Source organism: Podarcis gaigeae (assembly GCF_964106915.1).
Source record: "Podarcis gaigeae genome assembly, chromosome: 17".
NCBI classification, from domain to species: Eukaryota; Metazoa; Chordata; class Lepidosauria; order Squamata; family Lacertidae; genus Podarcis; species Podarcis gaigeae.
Window position 1 is genome coordinate 40,166,528 of NC_139694.1, and position 27,248 is coordinate 40,193,775.

Below are 27,248 nucleotides of genomic sequence, written 5' to 3' on the forward strand. Positions count from 1 at the left end.
AAATGATCAAAAGACTGGTCTGTGAATTGTTTCTGGGATAGCTCAGTCAGTAGAACATCAGACTCTTAATCTCAGGCTCGTGGGTTCAAGCCCCACGATGGCCAAAGGATTGCTGCATTGCAGGAGGTTGGGCTAAATGACCCTCATGGTCCCTTCCAACTCTCTGCAGTTCTAAAAAAAAGACTGGTCTGTGCTGGGAAGACCCACATGGGGCAGTGCCCAGAAGCACAGTCCTTTAATCACAGACTACATAAACACTCACCCATTTGTAGCACAATTTTTTCCCCCAATAACAAAAAGTTTTTCTCAATATTTAACATGTTGCTCTCAATCTATAGCCTGCCATCTACAAGGATGGGAGTAGTTACTTGATATGTGCTTGAAAACTCTGACCCTCTATTAGGTTATCCACATCTTTTCCTTCCTCCATGTGCCCCAGATGAATACTCGGTCCCATTGATTCTAGAATAAAATGTCAGCAGATCATTTTAAAAAACCCATGTTTCTAAACTTTCTAAACTTTCTTAGAACTAGGACAGTAGCTCAGCACTAGAGGACATGCTTTGGACGTCAAAGGTCCCAAATTCAATTTGTGGCATTTCCAATAAGAAGAGTCAGGTGATGTGCAAGATCCCTACCTTTGACCCATGGGAGCTGCTGCCAAACACTAGTCAATTGAAGAGGTACAAAATGAGAAAGTATAGACAAGGGTCTGGATGCACACAGTTCAGACAGGGACCAAAGAAACTTAAATCCATACCCATTTCCTCCAAACCCCTTTCTGAAAATGTGATTGACATTTTAACCATATTTTAGATGCATATGTGTGCTGCAGCTGAGGTTATATGATGGCAGCAGGGCTATGTATGTGCAACCCCAGCAGCTAGCTCAGGAGGGAGCTGTATCTGTAGCACCTACTTGTGCACATCATCCAGTTAGGAATAAGCTGCAGAAGCGAGGAGTCGCACACAGATGGCTCATCCCTTGATGGAGTGATTAAGAGTACAGTGGTACCTTGGTTCTCAAACTTAATCCGTTCCGGAAGTCAGTTCCAACACCAAAGTGTTCCAAAACCAAGGTGTGCTTGCTTTCCCATAGAAAGTAACGCAAAATGGATTAATCAATTCCAGACTTTTAAAAACAACCCCTAGAAGAGCAATTTAACGTGAATTTTACTATATAATGAGACCATTGATCCATCAAATGAAAGCAATAAACAATGTCCTGCAGTCACACAATCAGTAGCTGAACTGGGTTCCACACAGTCACAAAAACAAAACAAAAAGCCACAAAAATGCAAAATAAGTACCAAAAACAGACAGACCTCAGCGTAGCACTCTGTAAGGAGACAATGAGACCACTTCAGAGCAATTATGGAATAACTGCATTCAGAAGAACTAAAGTCTCAGGTTGTTTGGAGTCTTAAATTCTTGTTTTTCATGTAGGGATACAACACACCGATAGAGGAAGCAGCATTGCAAAGCGAGGTGGTGGTGGTTGTATTTAAAAAAAACACACCACAAGAGTCATTCAAATGCCCTGAAAAGGCAGCCTTAGTCTTCTGAAGAGGGAGGATCTATGGTATGCTTTACACTAAACAGCAAGCTCTACATTAAATTTAACATCAACGAAAGGCAAAATATACACGGAAAACAAAGCAACACAAACCCTTAAACCTCCTGCAGAATAAAACGACCCCTTTGTCTGGTAAGAAAAGGCTTTGGTGAAAGAGTCTCATTCTGTGCAAGGGGGAGGGGGAAGTAACCCCGGAAAAAACGAGGGTGAGGAAGAGGAGAAAGTACGCAAGCATTTTCAAGAGGGGAGGGAATCCATACATCGATCCACGGTCCCAGGGCCTTGGATGGGCAGCAGGCTGCGAAGATCTGGCTGGGGGTGGAGGGGAATCAGGCTGGGAGATTGGACAAGGAGATCAACAAAGACTCCGCCAGCGTGTTTGGGAGTTTGCAGGATGGATGGATGGATAAAAGAGGGTTACTGAACTCAATTGGAAGTCGTGCCAGACATTCGGCTTCCAAAAATCTTCAAAAACCGGAACATTCACTTCCGGTTTTCAATCGTTCGAGGGCCTGAATGTTTGAGTTTCAAGGCGTTCGGCTTCCAAGGTTCCACTGTGTCCAGGAGGCTGGGTTTGTGTGCCTTGTCAAAGGACATTCAAAACCTGGAAGAACTCTGCTAGTAGTCAAAAAAAGTATACTCAACCAATCTGAAAGAATAGACTCGCATACTTTATTTTTAGGGCAGATTGTGGACTTCCTTGCCAGAGAATTTCAAATTTAAGTCAACAAAATAGGTTTATGCAAAATAAATACATTTGGCTTCATTTATGGGATTTGTATAATATAGTGTGAGTTCTAATTAATGCCTAATTATTGTTATGTTTTGCTGTTTCCTTTACATTGAAATGAATGTAAGTTATGTAGCTTACATAAACAGTTGTCAGTTACACAAGTTATGCACCTTAAGCTGAATAATGGACAGCAAGATAAATAACATAATATTTGGCAGAAACAGAACTATAGTGGAACAGAAACAGTGCTGGTTGTGTCAAATCCAGATTGGAGTGGAAATCTTGGCTTTCTTTCACCGCTAGCTCTACTGTGCCTCAGGTTTCCATCTCTGAAAAAAGGATGAGGAGGCCCTTTCCTGAAGTCTTTTCCAATCAGAATAGATCACCAGGAACTGTGCTACCTCTAGAGTTTATAGCATGAATGGGGAGCCTCTTACCAGGACTTTACCATCAGGCCCAGCTCCTCACTTTCTCGCTCTGCCACCTTCACATAGCAATTGGGCATATAGTGGTACCTCGGGTTACATACGCTTCAGGTTACAGACTCCGCTAACCCAGAAATAGTATCTTGGGTTAAGAACTTTGCTTCAGGATGAGAACAGAAATTACGTAGCAGTGGCGCGGCGGCAGCAGGAGGCCCCATTAGTTAAAGTGGTGCTTCAGGTTAAGAACAGTTTCAGGCTAAGAACGGACCTCCAGAACGAATTAAGTTCTTAACCAGAGGTACCACAGTATACAAACGTCCGTTTTTTAAAGCTGAATCAGAACAAATGGCAATTTGGGTTTTTTGGTGATTCCCGTTTGCACAGACTCGGCAGTAGAGTGTGGGTTTTTGCAGGGAAAGCATTAGGGCAACCAAAAACGAAAAAGTGCTTGGACCCAGAGCTTTAAAGTACACACTTGTGCCAAGAAACACGGCACAGAAGTCTGGATGAGCCCAGAGTCTGCTACAGCAGTGCTAATGACGCTTCTGTTAGGATTATGAAAGTGGCAATCCTTAAATTGCTGCAGTGTTGTTTTCTAGCACGGGGTGTTTCAGCCTCTGCAAGAGTAACCAGTTCCACAATGTGGGGGGGGGGGGGGAGGAGTATACAGCAGCATGTAACAAACCACATAATCCTGGATAGTTAAGAAACCATAGTTTGAACACACTGTCATTTGCAAAGTTTGCACACAGAAACCAACTGTGCTTCTAATTAGGGGAACTGAAGTTTTTTATTTCCTTTTTTGGCATGTGATGGGGAGAATGCAACCCCCAAGGCTTCACATGTCACAACAAACTGGATTGTTACACCTGGATTGTAGAGAGTGAAGATGATGCAGTCCTATAAACCTCCACTCATTGACTCATGTGTGGCTTACTCCCAGGTACGTAAGTATAAAGCTGCAGGTTTAAAACATGTGTTGTCAGTAACATGTGTTTCTAGATGAGTGCTTGCAGGCCATTCAGGTACCAAAGGTTTCTGGCAACAAGCTGTTTTGTTTACAGTATTTGTTTGTTTTTAACTTCACTGGATTTCCTCCAAAATCGACAAATCCAAATTTAATGAGGTGGAAAGTTCAGGCTAGCATTTTGATGCCACTTATGTGGACACTGTGAAAAACTTGTAGGTGTAAGAAGGCCCCACCTAGAAGCACCCACTGAAAAGAACAAAAACCTCCCCCCATATGCTAATTCTCTCTTCAATTTTGCTGAATACCCCCTTCGCTTTAGGAATTTGATTTCCAATTTTTTTTAAGGTGCTGACTGTTAATTGTTTAACGTGCTGCATGTAGATTTAAAACGTCATTTGGCACCTTCATTAATTATTTTCAGTTATTTTTTAAAGGGAAAAATGTTCTTTTAAAATCTGGGCAACTGCTCAGGGAATGCCACAAGTCCCCGCCCCCCCATTAGCATAGTGCACCCGCAGTTTCTACAGGTCACTGGTACTAGAAGGAGCTTTGCTTTGAGAAGGAGGCTGTACGTCTGACTGAGAACATGGCAAGTGAGCTTTCAGAGCTCAGTGACTCCTGTTTTTAAATATCTAGACCTGCCCTTGGTATGCGTCCTTTCTTACTCCTAGGCACAGAAATCAGGTGCCTTGTGGAGACCGGATCATCATGACCACCTTGCGGAGTGAGTAGGCACCGCCACGAAACTCTGCCCAGTAGACCCCGTCCTGATAACGGCTTCGGTAGTGCCCTCCTTTGTACCAGACACCATTAAGGTTGGAGTGGGCACACATATTGTACCACCAACCACCTTTCTGGAAGTGGGCACAGTTGCCTGTGGGAAAAGAAGAGGGGTGGGGAATAGATAATTTATCATCAAACCATGGGCATGGCCAGGATTTTTTTTTGGGGGGAGGGCAGAACCTCAGCTATGTATTTCTATTGATTTTTTGGGGGGGCAGCTGTGCCTATGAATCAAATCCTGAAATCAGATGCTGTTAGAATAGAGATGGGGAACTTCCAACTTCTGTCAGCTCCTGGCAACATGGCCAGTGGAGAGGGAGGATGAGAGAGGTCATCCAGCAACATAAGGACGGCCACAAGTTCCCCTCTCCCACAGAATTTGGCAACCAGGTTGCTCACTGGGACAAGATGGTTTGAGCATACTACACCAATCCTGTCCTGATTGCACTGTCGGCTAATTAGTTTCCAGGTCCAATTCAAAGTGCTGCTTTTGAGCTAGAAAGTCTTAAATGGCTCAGAACCACAATACTTCCAGGACCACATCTCTCCATATGAACTGACTCAAACCATGCAATCATCGTCCGAGGCTCTTCTTAGTGTGCCTCCGTGAGAGGTCTGGACTTCATAGATGGATTCCATACAGTGCTATTAAGGGTTCTGCCCTTTGTTAGCCAGGTGTCTGCTTAATACAGGAGCTAGCATAAGCAGACAAAGTTCTCTTGATGGCTGGGAATCTCTCTCCAGCCTCAGAATGCAGCATCCATCAGTCTAGGAAGGTGGCACCCTCCAGCTGGTGGGATCAGAAGAGAAACAGTTTAGAGCCACTATTTCAGTTCTGAATACTGTGGGCAAATGAGACAGAGTTTGGAGCTGTGAGCTGTGAGGTAAAGCTCCTTGGAGTGCAGAATATCATGCTCTCGGAATCTGATACAAGAGAAACAGGTCTAATAGCTACTACAGTATAGGAATAATGATTTGCTTCCACAACCGCTTTGCTTGCATACTGTATTTTTTGTCTACCTCTTCTCTATACTTTCAGACACAGCAGCTGAGCGCCCAGGCAGGCACGTCTGGGGGTCGGGGCATGGAGGGTGACATGAGGAGGACGCAGCATGGCAGGCAGGCACCCTTCCAATCAGTCCGGATCGATGATAAAAAAGCATAAAAGTGATAGAAAGATGAGGAACAAACAACACCTTCCTCCCCAGCTCTTGGTGTCCTCTTTTAGCCATCTCCCTTCTCCATCCTTACCTGAGTAAGCATCATGGTCACGGTCGAGGGTGCTGAACTGTCGGCCATTATGCCAGGAGAGGGAATCACCAGCGTTGCCTTGATAGCGCCCCAGCCGCAACCGGTAGAAATCTTTCTCAGGTTCTAGGGCAAAGGTGCTGTATTCTGCGTATGCCTGTCGCCCACTCCAGTCTTCCATGGTAACCCTCAGCACGTAGGAGCCCTGGCGAGTCAGCCAGTGAATGAACTCGAGACCCAGCCAGTGTTCTCCTTCCAAGTTCCCAAAACCATTCTGAAGGTGGAGCAGGGCAGGGGGAAACACAGCAAGTAAGATGTTAGCAGGTGGGCACTGGCTGTAGGGGAACAGTTGGTGCTAGCCATAGGGTAGAAGAGTGAGCTAATACTCCCACTTCCTTCCCAGGCCACTTTGGGGCCTGTGGCACACTGAGCTCTCTTGCAAGATATGTGGCATCCTTTTGCAGCAGGAAATCAGCAAAGCATACCTACACCATGCTAGCTCAATGCCCAAAGTCAGCTGCCATGTGTGGTGATGACCCGAGTCCAGCAGCAAGACATGAGAGTCAGAGGCTGCAGAGTCTCCCGCTAAGGAACGAGATCCCGTGCAGGGCTCTGACTCTGCTACTGGAGACCAGGAGACAACTGAGGCTCCATGTTGGAGCCAGATTCAACCCATACCTCTGGAGTAATGGAAAAAGAGAGAAGGAAACCCTGAGGAAAATCTAGGAAGCTTTCACCCCTTAATACAGAGGTCTCCTGATAAGAGCATTCTATGGTCCACTTTGCCAGCAATTCCCCCAAAGGTCACATATTTTTATCTTAAGACTAGACACACACACACACAATGCAAGAATGGGATTGCCATGTGACTGAACAAACATAGCTGCCCTCATTATCACATCTATTTGGGCCTTAGCTCATGTTTTCAGTCCATTACTTAAGGTGTTTTTGCCTCCATCTGACTAAGTGGGCATAGCACAGCAGGTGGCAGAGTAACCCTTGCTTTGTGTCAAGACCAGATTCATAGGTGTGCTGCTGCAAACCTTTTGCATATCAGGAATTCCTATCCCCAAATATTTCCTACAAATTCAACTTGGGGCAACTAAACTGAAGGCTGAATACCCATGAAAGAGCAGTATATCTGAAGCTGGCCTCTGGTATCACCTATCACCTGTGACTCTGATTTCAGCCTATAAGTCCCAGATCCACCATGAGCCTCCAGATCTCTGACTCTAACCCCATAGGTCCACCTTTTCCCCTTGCCCAGCTTTCCTCACAAGCTTGGACCCCTTCATCTCCTTGCTCTCCCCTTCATGTGGCACCTGGAGCCACATCCTCAACACACCTTGTAGTGCTGCCAGGTGATAAAGAAGTTGACCGACCCATCCTGCCGTCGCTGGATGACGGTCCAACCACCCCCATCATACTCCTGGTCACACCAGGTCTGGATGATTCCCCGGGCACCAGTTGGTTGTAGCATGGTGATGCCGCTGGTCTGCCCATTCTGTTGAGCTGCTTGACAGTCACGCCATGGCCCTGTGCCAGGAAGAGAAAAACTAATGAACAGGGACCGAATAACACGGTGTGATGAACAAAGTAAAGGTAAAGGGACCCCTGACCGTTAGGTCCAGTCGCAAATGACTTGGGGGTTGCGGTGCTCATCTCGCTTTATTGGCCGAGGGAGCCGGCGTACAGCTTCCAGGTCATGTGGCCAGCATGACTAAGCCGCTTCTGGCAAACCAGAGCAGTGCACAGAAACGCCGTTTACCTTCCCGCCGGAGTGGTACCTATTTATTTATTTGCACTTTGATGTGCTTTTGAACTGCTAGGTTGGCAGGAGCAGGGACCAAGCAATGGGAGCTCATCCCATTGCAGGGATTCAAACCACTGTCCTTCTGATTGGCAAGCCCTAGGCTCAGTGGTTTAGACCACAGCGCCACCCGCATGTTCACCTGTGATGAACAAAGTAGGGGCAGCTAATTACAGGGACTAGTTTGGAGGTTATCATTGAGTTCTGTAGCACAGATAGGGTGATGCCCTGTCTCACTTGGATGGCCTTTTTGGGTATTTCCAGATGGGATCTGTGCTTCTCATGCATGCAAGTTTTTTTTTCAGTGTCCACACAACAGTGTTGGCATAAAAATGCCACCCCATATGTAAAACGGAAAAGGAAAAACCTATTGCCAGAAACCTATTTGTGATATCACAACACTGAGCTCCTATTTAGAAGCACTCTCGGTCAGAGCTAATCTACCTCACATGTTTATTGTAACATAAAACATTTCATAAAGGATAAGAGAAACAAAGCAGGGGAAATGCACATTTTATTGGCCAAATTTGGGTTGGTGAAGGGCTGTGCAAACTTTTGAGTTTCATAGAATTATTCATCAGGCAAATGCCTCAGGGGTCTTCTAAACACCAGTGGGAAAATAAAAGCTTTCTACCTGAGCTTACCTGAGGTATATTATTATGTATTAGTAGAAGATATATTAGTAGAATCTCAGGCGCTTCATTTAGTAAATGTACATGAGAGCATTGCAGGGCTCCTATGCAGGTCCCAGTTATTTAAATGCACACCACAAGTCCCAACAGATTTGTGCCTCCAGCATTAGTCGGCCACAGGCCATAGGAAGGTCAGACCTAGGGGCAGGCATACTGTGATATACATACCTTTTGGTTTTGCCCACCAGTAAGAGATACAACTGCCTCTATCTATCTGCCTTGCAGTAGCTAATGGTATGTGTAGGAATAACGGATGATGACAGGAGGCTGGATGCAGGTGACCTGTGCACAGGCAAGCTGCCAGCTAGCTCTGCCGAAGCTCCTTTTATTGGCACAATATGCAAAACCAGACAGATACATTTTGGACTGTGACCTTTACACATCTTCCAGTCCTGAGATCGAAGGGTGGTACAGGTTATTCTGGCACCTGTTTCCACCGCGCCACTTTCCCCTTGCACAATGTTTAATCGAAAGAGACAAAGGTCACAGACAGGGCATGGCAGACTACTAAGAGAGCAAAAGGTTAGATAGAGGGCATGATGTTCAGAAAGCTGCGGTTTGACTGAGGGCGGAAATGTGCTCCACACCCAGCGATCATTCCTTCAGTATGCAAATTTATGACAATAAATCAGTGGCCCTCCACTAGCAATTGCTCTTTGAAGTTCACTCAAATGTCAATACTAGGCCAGGGGACTGGAGGATCCCAACTTAAGAAGGCGGTGGTTTTGCTTGTGTATGCCACACCAGTCCTCAGGGAAGGAGCAGGAGGTCCCCATGACATAAATGGGAGGAAAGCGGAGAAATGAGATATCATTCATAGGCTACCCTATCATGGAGTGTATAGCTTGTCACATTTCCCAAAGGAAAATAGGTACTTTGGATTTGTTTCAGATGTTAGACCATTCGAATAACCATCAATTGAGTAATTGTTAGGTTGATGGTTTGCTAAGAGCCCAGGATGATCAGTTAAATGTTTCATCAGGGACAGCAGATAGCAATGGAATAATCACAGTGGTAGCTGGCAGTCACTTTCCTGTTTTAAGAAGGTAATGCCAGCAGAATTTGGGATGCTAACACCCCAAAGATATTTGGGGAGGTAAGATAAACAGAAGCACTTGCCATTTGAGTTTTGGGGAGACATTAGACCTATAGCCCCCGCAGGTAAGAAAGTAGCACAATAGAGAGAAAGCTGGCAAAAACGTGTCTGCCTGACCTCTTGGGTTCTCTGTGCAGGGAGCTCTTATAGAGAGGAACGTTAATCCACTATCCACAGGAGTGGTTTTACCACCTCATTGGTTCTTTGTGTGAACTAGGCTTCATGGCGGCAGAGGTTGGTGCTGTTGGCATTTGCCCTGCACAGACTCTGCCCTGCTGCTTCCTAATAGACTTGCTCTCTCTTTCTGACCTGTGGATTTGGTGGGCACGACAGCAGGCGGCTGAAGAGTGCCGCCCTGTGGCACTGCCGCCTTGTGTGGTCGGTCTCTCTGGATGTCATTGACGGCATCAAAATGGACCCTGCTCTCATTGGCGATGCTTGCAGGGTTGTGAGGCACCACTGGCACCAGGGGGGGCTGTGGAGAGAAAGGAGAAATAAAAAGGTAAAGGTAAAGGTACCCCTGCCCGTACGGGCCAGTCTTGACAGACTCTGGGGTTGTGCGCCCATCTCACTTAAGAGGCCGGGGGCCAGCGCTGTCCGGAGACACTTCCGGGTCACGTGGCCAGCGTGACAAAGCTGCATCTGGCGAGCCAGAGCTGCACACGGAAATGCCGTTTACCTTCCCGCTGGTAAGCGGTCCCTATTTATCTACTTGCACCCGGAGGTGCTTTCGAACTGCTAGGTTGGCAGGCGCTGGGACCGAGCAGTGGGAGCGCACCCCGCCGCAGGGATTCGAACCGCCGACCTTTCAATCGGCAAGTTCTAGGCGCTGAGGCTTTAACCCACAGCGCCACCTGCGTCCCCTGAAAGGAGAAATAGCTCACCCTAAAAACATAGGAGAACTAAAAGAGTATAGTTCGAGTGCAGCATCATTTAGTTCAAGGGCAGCAGGGGATTTAGAGCACGTTCAAGTGGCTCTTAAAGGCACAGGAGTACAACCAGAAAATAAGGTGGCAGTTCTAAGTGTGATAAATATGCTTCCAGGAAACCCAAAAGCTAGACTAGGACCGACTGCATTTTGTCCTAACTCCCCTAGAGCCATTTTTTAAAATTAACAACATTTATAGACCACTTAATCCTATTTTTTAATCAAGAAAACTTCAACAGCTGAGGTTAACTAAAATATTTATCAAAAATGCTGATGAAATCAGCAAACTTTAAAAACAAGTAGATATAACAAAATTATAAAAATAGAGACAAAATCAAAAGAATTTTTAAAAACATACATAATAAAAGCACATAATAGAAGTCTTGGTAGGCCTACCAAAAGGAAAGGCATTTCTATCAGGCAATCAGAAGCATTGCAGGGATGGTTTCTGCTTGCTGTTAACAGGCAGGGAGTTTTGCAGCATGAGCAATGCTGCCACGTTAAAAGACGGATTCCTTGTAAGGGCAGAACGAAAATTCCATAGACTGAAGTGGTCGTGGGCAAGTGAGGGGGGAGATGGGCAAATAGCAGCGACACAAAAAGGGTTCTCCCAGTGCTCATTGCCCACGTTGGAAAAGGTTGTAAAGAAGGAATTAGTAAAAAGGATTAACGTCCTTTTTCTATCAGGGCTCTTGTGCTGTCAACAGTTGCTGGACATGTAGAAATGGAGCAACCATTTGCAGACATAGAAATAAAGTGGTGGGAAACTTTACCTCCAATAAGCTGCTGAAAAATCAGGTTGTGTGGGAGGGCCACCATAGTGTTTTTCTATGCAGGGTTTAATTTGAACCAGGGCTCAGGCTCAGAAACCTTTTTGAACTGGGCGCAGTCATGGGGCAAAAAGAGATTGGCTCTGAGCATCAACCAAATACTTCCATTTTTCAGTAAATTAGGGATGGGAACTTGTAGTACTGCAGGTGTTGGACTATAACTCCCATGACCACTGGCCATTCTGAGGTTCATGGGAGTTGGAGTCCAGCAACAACTGAGAGTCAAAGGTTGCTTAGCGCTCTTTGCCTTCAGGCTGCAGATGGGGCTCACATGCCGGAATACTCCTCCATTCAAAAACAAGCATGGAAAATTAGCATGTATGGGAAGAAGCTATGCTGGAACTCTTTTCCCTAACATGCTTGTTTTGTACACTGATTTGTTATTTTTTATTATTATTATTATTATTATTATTATTATTATTATTATTATTATTACTACTATTATGGCTAAAGCAGCATTCTGCCATGTGAGTTTTAACATACAATTTGAAGCGGTACACTCAGCAAAAGTACCGTACCAGACCAGGTACACCTAGGATTAGAGGACAGAGCTTTCCGGAGGGAGAGTGTAGCGTGGGGCCTAGCTATGGTTTAGAAAACATCAGCTCCTGTCTTCCTGGCACTGCTGTTGTCACATCCCTTTCCTTTCCCAGGGTCAGCATCAGCACCAGGTATCCTTGGGCAGCTTCCAGGACTCCACCATCGCTGAAGTCTGCCCTAGTCCTTCCTTATTTATGTTTTCAGGCACAGCAGGCCAAGTAGCACCAGAAGACTGGCTCTAGCGACCCTCCCATTTCTGTCTCCCAGTTCAGTTTGAGCAGTACCTGTGGGCTCCCCCGGCCACTGGCTCCTTGCTGGCAGTCTCTCTCCAGTTGGCTGATGAGGGCACTCTGGTTGTTGACCAGGGCAGCCAGGGCATGGTACTTCCCTTCCAGCTGGCGATAACTGGCCGCCACGCGCAAGGCCTCGGCAGAGGCGTTGGCCACCCTCCCTTCAAGCTGTGAGGTCTGCACTGGCCGCTCTCGTCGCTGGAGGATCTCATGAAGCAGCTGAGTGTACAGCTGGGTGACACGAGCATTGATGTTGCGGCTTTCCTTGCGCAGGGCCTTGACTTCACTCACCACGGCCCCGTCCACCTCCACTAGGCGGCGCAGCTCCTCCATCTGGGCCTGCTGATGGTGCAGCTGATCACGCAGCTCGGCCACCTCAGAGCGATTGAGGCCCGGAGGCTCCGGGGGAAGGCGCACGCTGCTCCAGCACACGGCCCCCGTGAACTTCTGCTGTGGCAAGATGAAGGTGTAGGTGCACTTCGGCCCCGTCAGTGGTTCGACACCTGACAGGCCTGACCTGGCCAGACTCAGCACCACCACCACCAAGTACTGAGGCTCCATGCTATTAGAAGAAAGGCAGGTGTAAGAATTTGAAGATGTCATAAATAAAACAAATGTTCAGAAGTGCACAAGATAAACAGACCCAAAAGTACATAAACCGCATGACTGAAATAGTACAGGGGAGCAATCCTGATCTTGACTCTTAATGATCCCAAATATTTCCTGTACAGAAGGAAATATTTGGGAAAAACCTATCCCAATAGTTATTTTCACTCGTGAGTCAAAAGGGCAGAGTTTGTTTATGAATAGGGGAGGTCTGGGACCATGGTTTCAGAAACTAGGGTAGCAACAATATGTTATTTAGCAGCAGCAGCAGCAGCAGCAACTTGTTCTTTTGGTGGTAGGGCAATATTCATTTCCATTTTTAAAATTTTTTTAATGGTATTGTGAAAGAGGGATACTTAGCTATATCAATCTGGTCTTTGATTTGATGAGTGTGGGTGACCCTGGAGGTTTCTATAACTGCTGTGACAACCACACATTTCCCTGGCCAAAAAACCCCCACAGCAACAATGAAATACTGAGATTATGATAAAGTGCTCTTGTGCAAGGCCTCTACATTATTGTTTTAAATCAGATGAACGTGCACACTCTGATTACAGACCCTGAGGTAATTTGTCTCATTTACTGAAATAATAGCTTCTTGAAATATGGATATTGAAATTCAGTTATTCCCTCTGAGGTGTAGGTGGGTTCAGGCATGACCCAAGACCAAGATTCAGCTCAAAAAGGATTTATTGGAACATCAGGAACAAGAAGAACAAGAATGACAAAAGGGGCACTTGGCAAAACGCAAACACCACCTGTGATAGGTCACCTTAATGCTGCAATTAGCAAATCACAACACTGGCCCCATCTCTGAAGGGATTGGCAGCCTGCCAGCTACTAACAATGTCATTGGAGGGTTTTAGAATCCTCTCCCTTTTTGTTATGCAGATGAAGCTCCTGAGCTCCAGGAGGCCGGAAGGCCTGCATTGCATGCATACATAACACCCTCAGCATGTGACAACTGGTGGAAAGAGGAATCTTTGGTTTGTCATTGGGACCCACCAGAAACAAAATGGTTGTGCTCAGGTGAGGAGAAGATGGTGTGTCATGTTGCAAGTTATGGGACTGTCTATTGTAATGGCATTATGGTGCCATAGTACCACATAGTACTTTCCTTTCATGAAAGCACTTTAGCCATAATTAAAATATCAGCATAAATAAAGAGTGTCATAAAGTGGTAGGCATCCAGGAGTGTTCCCTGGGGAGTGAAGTCAAACTGTTGGAGAGTCACAGTGTCTGCTGTGGCTGTAGAGACATGGTTTACTGCAGTGGGTGCAGATGAAGGCATCTGGTTGTGCTGCTGCAGATGCACCTCTGTGTTTCTTTTCTCTGTGCTCCTCCCAGTGTTCATTCCTCCTCTGATCACTGCTATGGATGCATGACCAGACTGTCTCCAGGCACTGCAGTCCAGTCGTCTGCAAGGGATTCGCACACAACAGGGTTGATGTTGCCAGCTGGGAATGTGGACTTGGAAGAGCACATCTTTGTTCAACACTCTTCTGCTATGTGATGCCTAAAATCTTCCTGACACAGCTCATGTGGAAGGAATTGAGGCATCACTCCTGGGGAGTGTAAGTTGCCCACAACTCACTTTCATAAGGCAGCGTACTCAACATACAAGCCAGGTAGACCTTTGATATGGATTGGCATAAATGGCACCACATTCCCCCAAACCCTTTTGGATAGGTGAGCCATTGTCATAGCTGCCTTACCAATAGGCTTGTCCACCTCAGCGTCATTGCTGGTTATGGTTGAACCCAGGCAGAAAAAATTGTCCACCACTTCAAGTGTGTGGGCACCAATGCATGGAGTGCCAGCGATATCCTGACCAAAGATGTAAGGCTGAACTCCCTGCAGACTTGAGCAAAAGAGTTGATGAGTTTCTGCAGAGCTTCCTTTGAGTGTACTGTCAAGACTGCGTTATCTGCAAACAGCATTTCTCAGACCCAGCACACTTTTGTCTTGGCATGGAGACATGCCAGGTTGAACAGACCCCAGTTGCACACCATCTTCAGATGCACTGAAGGCATAGGACAGCAATAGGGAGAAGGTGTCTGAGAATGAACTGTCATACTGGATGTTCTCGTGCAAGAACATGATCAGATTGTGGAGATTATCTAGTTGAGCAGTGTGACGTCCTTTCTAGCTGACAATGTCAAAGGCCTTCATCAGGTCTATTAAGGCAATATACACGGGTGTCTCAGCTGTCAGCATTTCTCCTGCAGCCAGCACAGTGAGAAAAGCACATTGACTGTTGACATCTAAGCTCTAAAGCCGCATTGTAACTCAAGATGGACCCAGTGAGCGAGTAACTGTAATCGGTTGAGAACTATGTGAGCAAAGATGTTTCCTACAGTACTCAGCAACAAGATTCCATGTTGTTACAGTCATGTCGGTCACCTTTGTTCATGTAGAGCAGGGGTCAGCAACCTTTTTCAGCCCCGGGCCGGTCCACCGTCCTCTGACCATGTGGTGGGCCGGACTATATTTTGGGGGAAAAAAGAACAAATTCCTATGCCCCACAAATAACCCAGAGATGCATTTTAAATAAAAGGACACATTCTACTCATGTAAAAGCGTGCTGATTCCTGGACCATCCGCAGGCCGGATTGAGAAGGCGATTGGGCCACATCCGGCCCCCGGGCCTTAGATTGCCTACCCCTGCTGTAGAGTGTCACGATGCATGTTTTGTGGCATGGAATCTTGTTCCCAACGCTGCAAGAGGAGCCTGCGGAGGTGTGTCATGAGGAGGAATTGAAACCGGCTTCCAGCACTTCTGTTTGGATTCCATCCTGTCCTGGGCCTGAGCATTGATGGCATTTTTCAGCTCACTGGGGGGAAACACCTCTATTTCTTCCAAGACAGACAGAGTCTGGATACTGTTGACTGCTGTGTCAGATACCATGTTTCCCTGCAAGTACCATTCTTGATAGTGCTCTGCCCATTGCTTCATCTTCTTGCTGAGGTCTGTGATGATCTCTCCAGAAAAGGTTTTCAGCAGTGCAATTTTACCAACTGTTGGTCCAAAGGCTTTCTTCGTGCCTTCATACATTTTGTTTTGCTGGTGTCAGCAGCAAGTTGGGTGCTCTGACACAGCTTTAGTCAGTAGTCATGGGCACATTGTCTGGCAATCGACTGAGCATCACTCTTGCCTTTCTGAGTGCAGCAAGTCTCTTCTTGCAGGGTGCAAACTTGTAGTTCACAGGAACTCACCACAAATATTACAATTAATGTATGCTAAGCTGTGATAGGTCCACTTTCCCAATATGTCAGGGCCCATTTAAAATGTTGGAAGAGTAATACTAAAAGCATCTATGTCACTGGAGATTAAACTAGTCTCCCACTATTAAAAAATAAAAAGCCTTTCTGCATGAGAAAAGACAGAACCAGCATAAGGAAAATACAGGATGCAATGGCTGGATGATACTCCATAAAAGATGAACACCCCATTACTGCTATTCCCCATCATTCATCCCTATTTGGTCTATCTGTGTCACCAACTCAATAGCCTATCAGACACTATTCTTTGCCTTATTTTTTTTGTGTTTATTTCAGTGGAGCCTAGTCATGTCAACTGGCCCTTGCAGCTTCCATTATTTTGGACAGGGACCATGTTTTTGGGTGGTTCCATTGTTTCAAAAGGGAATTTATTGCAGTAGATGACAGCTTCATACACTGAAATGAATATTCCCACTGAAATGAAGAGAATCAGTCTACTTTCCTTCCCCAAAGCAAGTGAATATTGTCACTGTGGGTCTGGATCAGCCTTTCTCAACCTTGTGTTCCCAGATGGTGCTGGACTACAGTTCCCATTATGTACAGCCATACAGCCAGCAAGGGCAGCAATCAGGGATGGTGGGAGTGGTAGTCCAACAACATATGGGATCTCAAGGTTGAGAAAGGCTGGTCTAGAGTGAGTAGCTTTTACAAGTTTTGTTTTATTTTCATAATAGCAGGTGGTGCCCCCGGACGTTCACGTGGGTGGTGGGCTGCTAGAGATGCTGCTGCGGTGGGAGACTAGCGCCCCCCCATGCTCACCACGTGGGTAGCGGGTGGCTAGGGATGCTTGCTGTGCGGGCGGCTAGCCCCACTCCTGTGGGCTGGTTAGCCCCGCCTCTGTGCCGCTCCAGGTGCCATGGCAGGTAGCTCTGCCCCTGAGTCCCCCTCAGAGTGGGGCAAGCCAAATAGCAAAATGGGAGATTGAGAAGAACTTTCAGCTGTTTCCTTCCCGTCCTCCCCTTCCCCTCCTTTGTCTACAAACAAAGTAAATAAAGTAGATAGAGATTTTAATGGGGTGTGTGTGCTGCGTTGTTGCTCCGAATTTACGGGATCGGATCTAAAGGCCTTGTGCTTCAATGCCAACAGCCGTTGCCAATATGCACTGGGAAATGGATCCAGTTTGGCTCAGGAAAGTCCATTAAAGTCACCACCACTGAGACAGGCAGTTATATACTTCCTGCTTCTTGGCTGCTGCCTTGCAGTTCCCATTAATGGATCTGGAATTCCACAGTAGGGATGGGATGTAGCACAAGACAGTTCAGTTGGAGGCACATGAAAGTTCTTTTTAAAGAGAGTTGAAAGTGGTTTGGAATAAGTTTTACTTCATACAGGGAACACACGAACTCTTCCCCCCCCCCCCATGCATGATGCAGCCACTAGTCAAACCTGCAAAATCTGTTTATTGGAGATGAAAGTTGGGCATGCAAAGCATCACAAGCAATGATCCCTCTATCAAACTGCCTTCAGCTCAGTGGAAACACTTGTGCCCAACCTTCCAGGAAAATGAGAGAATGGAGAAGAGCCTTCATCCTCAGAAACAGTCAAGTATTGCCTCAGAAACCAAACTAACCCCTCTCTGCTCCATAGGGCATGATTCTGAGAGGCTCCTCATCTTTCTTATAATCCATCCATCACCCAGACTACTTTTGGTTCAAGTTCACCATCTTCCTTGTTTGGGTAGCTGGCTGAAAATAATCCTTAAAAGGATTATTTAAAAGTAGTATAGAAGGCAATGTCAGCAAATCTTCTATACAACAGCCAAAGGTTCACGAGCCTCCAACCTCTTCTTTCTCCTGTCCACCCTATATCCTGTATATACCCAAAGTACTTCCACTCAGACCCTCCTCTTCCTTACCCCATAGCCTAGTCTATACTCCATAGGACAGAATTCTCCATCAAGCCTGAACGCCTAAGGGTCAAGTCACATTCATCATGGGACATTCAAGAAATCTAGCCAATTAGGTGAAATAAATTATTCAGAGGACAGTTGTTCAGTTCTGGAAGAGAAACAGGGAGTAGCTTGTGTCTTCCTTCACAACTGTCCCCCTTAGAATCATGGGTGTAGCCAGGACTTTTGTTTGGGGCGGGGGCAGAACCAACATGGGCAGTTAGTTAAGTATTTCTATTGTTTTACTTGATCTAGGGAGGCAGCCCCCCCCCAGCTATGCCCATGCTTGGAATGCACTAGATTCGCAGGAAAGGAAGTCTGGATCCTCCACAACAACCAAAGGTGAAGGCCAAGATTGTTACACCTCCTCATGTTGCACCTCCCCATGTGTTTCAGAAAGCTCATCAACCTCTTTACTGGTAAATAAATATTAAAGGGGCACATATACATTTTGATGTGTGTATATGTGTGTGCGCGCATGCTCACACATGCACGCACACACTCCTTAATTTAAAAAACTCCACAGAGAGGAATAAAAGTATGTTGGGAGATCTTTTGGGGAGTCAGTAAGTGTCTTCTATGGCTGGCTTTCTCCTGGTTCAGAATTAAGCATGCAGATAACCAGACAGAACCAGTTTTTCATTCATTGCATTGAATGCATTAAAGGCTCTTAAACCAGCCCCACAGCTCTTAGACCCATATATCTGTCTCTGAAACTGAGTAGCTGAGCTTTCCATAGAGACAATAAAAATACTGCATGTGAAGGTTCATGATTTTACAAATACCAATGATTAAAATATACATTTCCTTGTGCTTTTGCACAATTCCCATACATGGATGCTATTAATCTGTGAGAGAATTCAGAAGGAAAATCAAACACCTGCTACATGGCTCGGTCAACATTTGTGTTTGTAGCTGACAACAAAGCTGACATAGACCTCATGTGTGATGATGCAACACTTTACTAAAATGGTTTGCTGCCTGCCAGTGCTGTGAAATGTTCTGTGAGCAAGCCAGGACAAACACAGAGTGGGGCTTCACTCTAACCAACTCCAGGCAGAGTCTAGGGAGGGATCAAGAGCATAGATTTAGTTAGAGCAGTGTCTCCCTGAGGCTTGAGGGGAGGGATGTTGAAGAGAGCAAGCGCTTGCCCGCCTGGTTACAGATGGCGCCTCTTTCCTGTGTAAACACAGGGTCCATTCCCAGGCTCCCTGGGCAGCGCCATATGGGGCTTATCACTGCTCTTAGCCTCCTCATCACCCCTGACCCTGTTCTCATGTCAGACGTCAAGAGGAGAAAGGGAGATTCAAATAGTAAAATGCAAATGGTACCAATGGATGGTTCTCTGCAGAGGGGAAATTCCATTCTCTAGACGTGGCCTCCTTCAGGCAACTTGACTGAGGGGGATTACTTGCCATCTTGCCTTTGACCAGATTTCTATATGCCACCACCTTTCTATGCCAGAAGAGTATCTGGCTGGCATAGAAATGTGATCAAAGGCAAAAGGCAATCCCCAGCCAAGTTGCCCAAGAGGCCGCGTCTACACATAAGCGCTATTTCAGACTTCTGTTTGTGCTGCAGTTTCTAGGCACAGATTTGGGACTTTCAGGCAGGGGTCCAAGTAGTTTCCCTTTGTCCTGCCACTTTCCCTGGGAAACACTGTTTGTTCCGATCCAGCGGTAAAGAATAGATTTTCCTGGAGAAAACGGAGGACAAAGGGGAAGCTTCTTGTACCCATGCTGGAACGTCCCAAACCCTTGCTTAGAAACTGTAGCACAAATGGAAGTCTCAAAGTTACTTCAACATAGGAATTGTGGGGAAATTCCATTTTGGTCACATTTAAGGTGGAACCTTTTAAATTTGTGCATTCTGAAACAACATGAGAACACAAACACAGCCATCCTTCAAAATTCCAATTTTTCTTGATTTTATAATGCAGTTCTCCAGCCATGTAATGTTTACAAAAATGCACACACTGGCTAGTGGGAGAGTGATGCATGGTAGTCACACAACCGAGGAGGAGGAGGAGGAGGAGGAGGAGGAGGTGGCCGACAAGTGCAGGAGGTGGATCCAGCTACCCAGAGTCTGACACCCTGAGGCAACTGCCTCACCTACCCTCGTCTGGTCTGAAGGGGCCCAAAATAGTTAGACTCTAAGAAGAAAGAGAACCCTAAAGCATGACCTTTTATAGTTGCTGCTTTCAGGTTTTCAAACTTAGTCACAAGAAACATGAAAGCTGATATTCTCAGCCAGGGGTCAGCAACTTTTTTCAGCCGTTTGGTGGGCCGGACTATATTTTGGAAAAAAAAAATGAACGAACTCCTATGCCTGACAAATAACCCAGTAAAAAGGTAAAGGGACCCCTGACCATTAGGTCCAGTCGTGACCGACTCTGGGGTTGTAGTGCTCATCTCGCTTTATTGGCCCAGGGAGCCGGCGTACAGCTTCCAGGTCATGTGGCCAGCATGACTAAGCCACTTCTGGTGAACCACAGCAATGCACGGAAACGCTGTTTACCTTCCTGCCAGAGCAGTACCTATTTATATACTTGCACTTTGATGTGCTTTTGAACTGCTAGGTTGGCAGGAGCAGGGACCGAGCAACAGGAGCTCACTCCGTCGCGGGGATTCAAACTGCCGACCTTCTCATCGGCAAGTCCTAGGCTCTGTGGTTTAACCCACGGCGCCCCCCCGTCCCTATAAAATAACCCAGAGATGCATTTTAAATAAAAGCACACATTCCTGGACCGTCTGTGGGCCAGATTGAGAAGGCGATTGGGCCGTATCTGGCCCCAGGGCCTTAGGTTGCCTACCCCTGTTCTCAGCAATCTGAATTCCAACAGTGAATTCAAAAGAAGAAAAGAGCATCTCCTCCAGCCCATTTACATTTTTAAAATGCAGAAATAAAAACAATTCCATAAAGCATGTGTTTCATGATCATGATTTAGATATTAATAGGATTGCTTAGCATGTGATAGAAATCAAGGGATTACTGCCCCAAGGCTTTTCTGATTTGTTAATCAGCACCTCCCAAGTCACCTTCTCTGCACAAATAGTTCTCTGGACTCTGACCAGAGTGCTCCTGAGCATCTGTAGATTTTTTAAAATAAATATTTTAAAAGTCATATTATAGTGCAGGCTTCCTCAACCTTGGCCCTCCAGATGTTTTGAGACTACAGTTCCCATCATCCCTGACCACTGGTCTTGCTACCTAGGGATCATGGGAGTTGTAGGCCAAAAACATCTGGAGGGCCAAGGTTGAGGAAGCCTGTTATAGTGCTACTGAACATGCACATTGTGCTTTCCCATGTGAAGTGAACCTGCTTCTTGATTGTTTTTTATGAAAATATTATGCAAAGTAGGAAAATATGTAATGCAAAGCACACTTCTCCCTTTGATGCAACTGTAACATTAAACTTTCTGGGTGGAAACTGTAGACATAATCCAGGACAGCTGGCTCTCTGAATTTTGGATTACTCGTTGAAATACCTCCCATTTCAGTCCCCTCAAATATTTTATCCCCATAACGTGATCTTGGCCTTTGGAGTTGGCTCCTGTGTTCCATTTGTGGCATGAAGTGGCAGGATCTTTCAGATCTACTATATTCCAATTTCTAAACAGAGATTTGGCCAACTATCGCCCAGTCTCAAATTTACCATTCTTGGGCAAGATGATTGAGCGGGTGGTTGCCAAACAACTCCAAGCACGCCTGGAGGATGCGGACCCTTTGGATCCCTTCCAATCGGGATTCAGGCCTCACCATGGGACTGAAACTGCCTTGGTCGTGCTGGTTGATGATCTCCGGCAGGCTAGGGACAAAGGTGAGAGCTGTTTCCTAGTTCTGCTGGATCTCTCAGTGGCCTTTGACACCATCGACCATAACATCCTTCTGGACCGTCTAGAGGGGCTGGGAGCTGGGGGCACTGTTATACGGTGGTTCCGCTCCTTTCTCCTGGGCCGTGTCCAGAAAGTGGTGGTGGGGGATGAGTGTTCACTCGTGGGGTGCCTCAGGGTTCCGTCCTCTCCCATGCTTTTTAATATCTATATGAAGCCGCTGGGAGAGATCATCATGGGGTTTGGGCTGGGTGTTCATCAGTATGCAGATGACACCCAGCTCTACCTCTCCTTTAAATCAGAACCAGTGAAGGCGGTGAAGGTCCTGTGTGAGTGTCTGGAGGCTGTTGGAGGATGGATGGCGGCTAACAGATTGAGGTTGAATCCTGACAAGACAGAAGTACTGTTTTTGGGGGACAGTGGGCGGGCGGGTGTGGGGGATTCCCTGGTCCTGAATGGGGTAACTGTGCCCCTGAAGGACCAGGGGCACAGCCTGGGAGTCATTTTGGACTCACAGCTGTCCATGGAGGCGCAGGTTAATTCTGTGTCCAGGGCAGCTGTCTACCAGCTCCACCTGGTACGCAGGCTAAGACCCTACCTGCCCGCGGACTGTCTCACCAGAGTGGTGCATGCTCTAGTTATCTCCCACTTGGACTACTGCAATGCGCTCTGCGTGGGGCTACCTTTGAAGGTGACCCGGAAACTGCAATTAATCCAGAATGCAGCAGCTAGACTGGTGACTAGAAGTGGCCGCTGGGACCACATAACACCGGTTCTGAGAGATCTGCATTGGCTCCCAGTACGTTTCGGAGCACAGTTAAAAGTGTTGGTTCTGACCTTTAAAGCCCTAAACGGCCTTGGTCCTGTATACCTGAAGGAGCGTCTCCATCCCATCGTTTAGCCCGGACACTGAGATCCATCGCTGAGGGCCTTCTGGCGGTTCCCTCATTGCGAGAAGTAAGGTTACAGGGAATCAGGCAGAGGGCCTTCTTGGTAGTGGCGCCTGCCCTGTGGAAAAGCCCTCCCAGCAGATGTCAAAGCAATAAACAACTATTTTACTTTTAAAAGACAACTGAAGGCAGCCCTCTTTAGGGAAGTTTTTAATGTCTGATGCTGTACTGTTGTTAATATTCAGTTGGAAGCCGCCCAGAGTGGCTGGGGAAACCCAGCCAGCTGGGCGGGGTATAAATAATAAATTATTATTACTATTATTACTACTATTATTATTATTATTATTTCACCTTAGACATATTATTTCACCTTAGACATCAGTATGGCCTGACTCAGGGATGTATAACACAGTTGGGATACTGTCTTCATTATTCACAAGTATCACTCCTCTCCCTGCCTCCCCACACTCCAAAAAAAACATTCAAGCGGAATCCAGGAATCCTAAAATACACATTTGCTCTCTTGCTCTCAGACACAGAACTGAGCTGAAGGGAAAGAAATAAAAATACACCCATTAATAAGTAACTTTGTTCTAAATATAGATGAGAACTGGAAACTTTTCTGGATTGCCTGGCTTCTGTGTAACTTGGAACTGCGCATTCTCCCAGTCCAATCAAATATATCATTGGCCTTACCTGGCTGCTTATTGCGTCCGGCTGCTTCAGACAGAACTCAAAGAAGCCAGTCCCTTCTTTCAAATCAACCCATTTCAACTCACATTCTTTCCAGAGCCAGGAACTCCCAAAGTCCTGGCTCTCTGTCTTCCTTGCTCGCCAGGCCCTCATCGTGCCTTGCAAATCAGACATCATCCCAGTGCCAGAAAAAAGTGTTAAATTCTCTGAGCTGCACACTTCAGCCCATCAGAATATGACATCCAACTTCCTCTTATGGCAGTTTTAGTTGTGTACTACTATTAATAAAGAATTAAATGCACGAGGTGTGATCTCCTCCATCTACCCCTTTGCCCTCTCACGGTACTACAATGATCCAGCAAGATGGCGAAGCAAGTGCCGGGGGGGGGGGCAGCTTGCTGCATGACAGCACATGTGACAGCCTTGATGAGGGCGTGGGTGCTACTTCAAAATGCATGGACAGCTCCTGCAGGTGACATATGCAGGGCAGCCACTTGTTCCACACCTTCCTAGAATCATAGAATCATAGAGTTGGAAGAGACCACAAGGGCCATCGAGTCCAACCCCCTGCCAAGCTGGAAACACCATCAGAGCACTCCTGACATATGGTTGTCAAGCCTCTGCTTAAAGACCTCTAAAGAAGGAGACTCCACCACACTCCTTGGCAGCAAATTCCACTGTCAAACAGCTCTTACTGTCAGGAAGTTCTTCCTAATGTTTAGGTGGAATCTTCTTTCTTGTAGTTTGGATCCATTGCTCCGTGTCCGCTTCTCTGGAGCAGCAGAAAACAACCTTTCTCCCTCCTCTATGTGACATCCTTTTATATATTTGAACATGGCTATCATATCACCCCTTAACCTCCTCTTCTCCAGGCTAAACATGCCCAGCTCCCTTAGCCGTTCCTCATAAGGCATCGTTTCCAGGGCTTTGACCATTTTGGTTGCCCTCCTCTGGACACGTTCCAGTTTGTCAGTGTCCTTCTTGAACTGTGGTGCCCAGAACTGGACACAGTACTCCAGGTGAGGTCTGACCAGAGCAGAATACAGTAGCACTATTACTTCCCTTGATCTAGATGCTATACTCCTATTGATGCAGCCCAGAATTGCATTGGCATTCCTCCTACATGAGGCACTACAAATCAGTGGTGTAGTGGGTGGGGCACAGTGGCGGTTGTCCCAGGTGCAAAATTGTTAGGGGTGCAAAATGTCAACACCCAGTACAGCTACGAGCTTCCATCACTGGGCTCAATTGAAAACAGCTTCTCCACGAAAACCTGAAAGTGACCTCTCCAAGCAATGGAAAGACTCTTTTCTTATCTCTGCGGCTCCAATCTCCTAGGTGACAGAGACACTGTTAAGCAGTTGAATGCTCGGCATGGCCCCGGGTGCTGGAAACCCAAGCTACACCATTGCTACAAGCTAGGCACTTATGCACCAGTGGAGGCCTTCTTCTGGAGAAGAATGCTCCTGACCTGGCCTAACACTGCAGCCTGCAGCCCAGGTATAGGGGACCCCCCTTGATGTTGAGTCCATCCATCCCAGGCACCACAACCACATCGTCAAGGACGATGGAGCAACAACATCTGTAGGGTCTTCAGAAGGTACTGTCCAAAGCATAAAAGGCCAGAATCTTGGTGTGCAATGCTATCTAAAAAGTGTTAACTGCAGCACCAGGAAACTGAACATGCTGGAATGGGTAATTACTGACACACTTACACCCAATGAATTGTAAGTGAGTCTTACTGACTGCAGTTTTGTGCCTTCCACACAATTTGGAAGCATTTCCTGCTAACAGTATCATTGAACTGGCTTCTCCTGAGCTTATTTACTTGGGCAGGGGGAGCTTTCCCATGATCCAAGAAGCTTTATCTTACTGGCTACTTGATGTTTATACTGGCTGAGCAGAACAGCTAACACTTCTCCTACCAAAGGGGCCTCAGCAACAGAGGAGCTATCAAAGCTATCTTCAGCACAAGTTGGTGGGTATATTAAAGCAAAAAGGTGAGAGCAGTTTAGTTCCCATTGCTTTCACAATGGACCCTCTCTCCTCCCATTCAAATCTCTAAATAATTGTACTGTGTATAACCATAATAATGTCAGAGAAGAGAGAATTTTAGTACCCTTTGCATACTAGAATTCGTTCTTCCATGACAAAAGTAAAAGTTCTGTCTTCTCTGCTATCTGGTCACCCTAGCAAATTAAGACTCAAAACATGGCAGCAAGCTGTGGGAGCTGTTGTGGGACCTTGAGTGAACCCCAATATTTTTCTCCTGTTAACCATATGCTGTACTAGGTTTAAAAACACAACACAACTTTGCTGTTTCTGTTTGTGTGCACCCAAGGGTTGTTTAAATACATCTCCATCAGCAGCAGTGGAACAAGCCAATCTGGCGCCTGGCGCAGGACGCTTCGCAAGGCCTCCGAGGAGTCTGCCTGCCTCCCCCACAGCTGAGCGGGAGGCAGCGGGTGGACCGTTTGGGGCAGCACAGAGCCTGCGGGCGCCCAAACCACTGTGTCACTCCCAGGAGAGACGTGTGGCTCGGGTGCTCTGCAGGCCCCGCAGTAAGTGCCACTCAGCATTTTGTCACCCCCCTCAGTGGTGACACCTGGGGTAAACCACCCCCGCCCCCTTCCATCGTATCAACACCTCTGTGTGTTTACACCTTGGCTGGAGAGGTGGCTAGAAAGAATTAGGACTCCAGTTGGAATAAAGCTGGTTTGAGAAACAACACATCTAACAGTAGTGTCCTACAACAAAGTACAAGATAAGTAGGCATTCTGGGTAGGGGAACATGTGGATTCCGGCAACAGCTGCAGATTCTACTCCCATCAGTCCCAGCTAGCAGAACAAGGTGGTCAAGGGTTTGTAGTCCAGTATCATGTGGAAGGCCACAGGTTCCCTATTGCTGTGTTGCTGTGTTAAGGGTATAAAGACTACCAGGAAAGCAAACTGCCCACAGTGAAATGTGAGAACAGTTTCTATATCTAGACACTTGGACATCTCATGCATGATTTCCTCCCACTTCAGATCTTACACCAGAATCACATAAAATGTTTCCCCTCTTTCTGGTGAACACTGAAAGCCACTTTCAAGATCCATACTAAACATTAGGGAAAAAATTGAGATTGCGCTTACCTGTAATTCATAGGGCTTCAGGTTTCCAAAGTTGAGCTTTTCTGTGAACCTCCTTAAGGGTGTGGAGGGTCTCTGCTTAAGCTTGTCAGTTATCCAGCAGCAGATTACAAAAAGGGTGGGAATGCAGATCTCCTTTAAGAAGAAGAAAAGAGCAAATGGGGAAATCCAGCTGCTCCATCTACTCCAATCAGCACATCCTTCCCACACTAGGCAGTGCCTAGCAAACCAAGTCTTTCCCTCCCCAGGAGGCTAAGCAGCCTCCTGGGATGGGAATATCATTCTTGACCTTATAATCAAGAGCTGTAAATATTTACTTCTTGCTCCTTCCAGATGCTTGTTCAGGCCCTGTCCCTGCTGAGAGGAGCTGCACGCATGCTCTTTCGCTGGCTCTCTGTGTACACATCTGTGTCTCTCTTTCACTCCGCTTCTTCAGTTGAGAAACTGGAGTTTGGCAGCAACAACTTTCCAGGTCTCGTGAGCAGCTTCCCCTCCCAGCTCCTGCCTGCGCAATGGAATAGTCCCTTCTAAAGAGGAGGTGTGGCACATCTTATGGACAAGAGTTTTATTGGCACTTGGAGCATCTGGGCCTGGCTCCACCAAATTTACCCACAACTTGTCTGCAAAGCAGTTCTCCAAAACAGTTGTTTTAGCTTAAGGATAGGAAGCTGTTTTTTTAAAAAACAAAACTATCCTGGTGCACATAGTTAAGAATGTGTGCTGTGCATCAGGAAGCCCCTGATCCAACAACCCCCAACTCACTAGGAGGCAGAACAGATAGTGTACGATCAGATCTCACTACACTTCATTTATCTTGAAAAATTAAGCTGGGAGGGAATGAATTAGGGGCCTCAGCATTGTCCTCCCATTCTCTCCCCCACAAAATTTCCTTGATTTTTCTTGCCCCTCTAAAGCTCTCTCCATAATCTGTGGCCCTCCACATGATGATCAACTCCTGTCATCCTAAATTGGCATCGTCAGGGATGAGGGAAATTGTAGTCCAG

General features: G+C 46.5%; 1 protein-coding gene across 1 annotated transcript; it reads right to left on the reverse strand.

Annotated features, from left to right (window-relative positions):
• Positions 1-1,154: 1,154 nt before the first annotated feature.
• ANGPTL6 (angiopoietin like 6) lies at positions 1,155-26,730 on the reverse strand. The gene is made up of 6 exons (XM_083719345.1): positions 26,248-26,730; positions 11,915-12,482; positions 9,642-9,807; positions 7,080-7,270; positions 5,738-6,008; positions 1,155-4,577 (listed from the first exon to the last, which is right to left on the reverse strand). Exons 1-6 carry the CDS (start codon positions 26,256-26,258, stop codon positions 4,384-4,386), a joined length of 1,401 nt encoding a protein of 466 aa, XP_083575471.1. The 5' UTR covers positions 26,259-26,730; the 3' UTR covers positions 1,155-4,383.
• Positions 26,731-27,248: the final 518 nt, after the last annotated feature.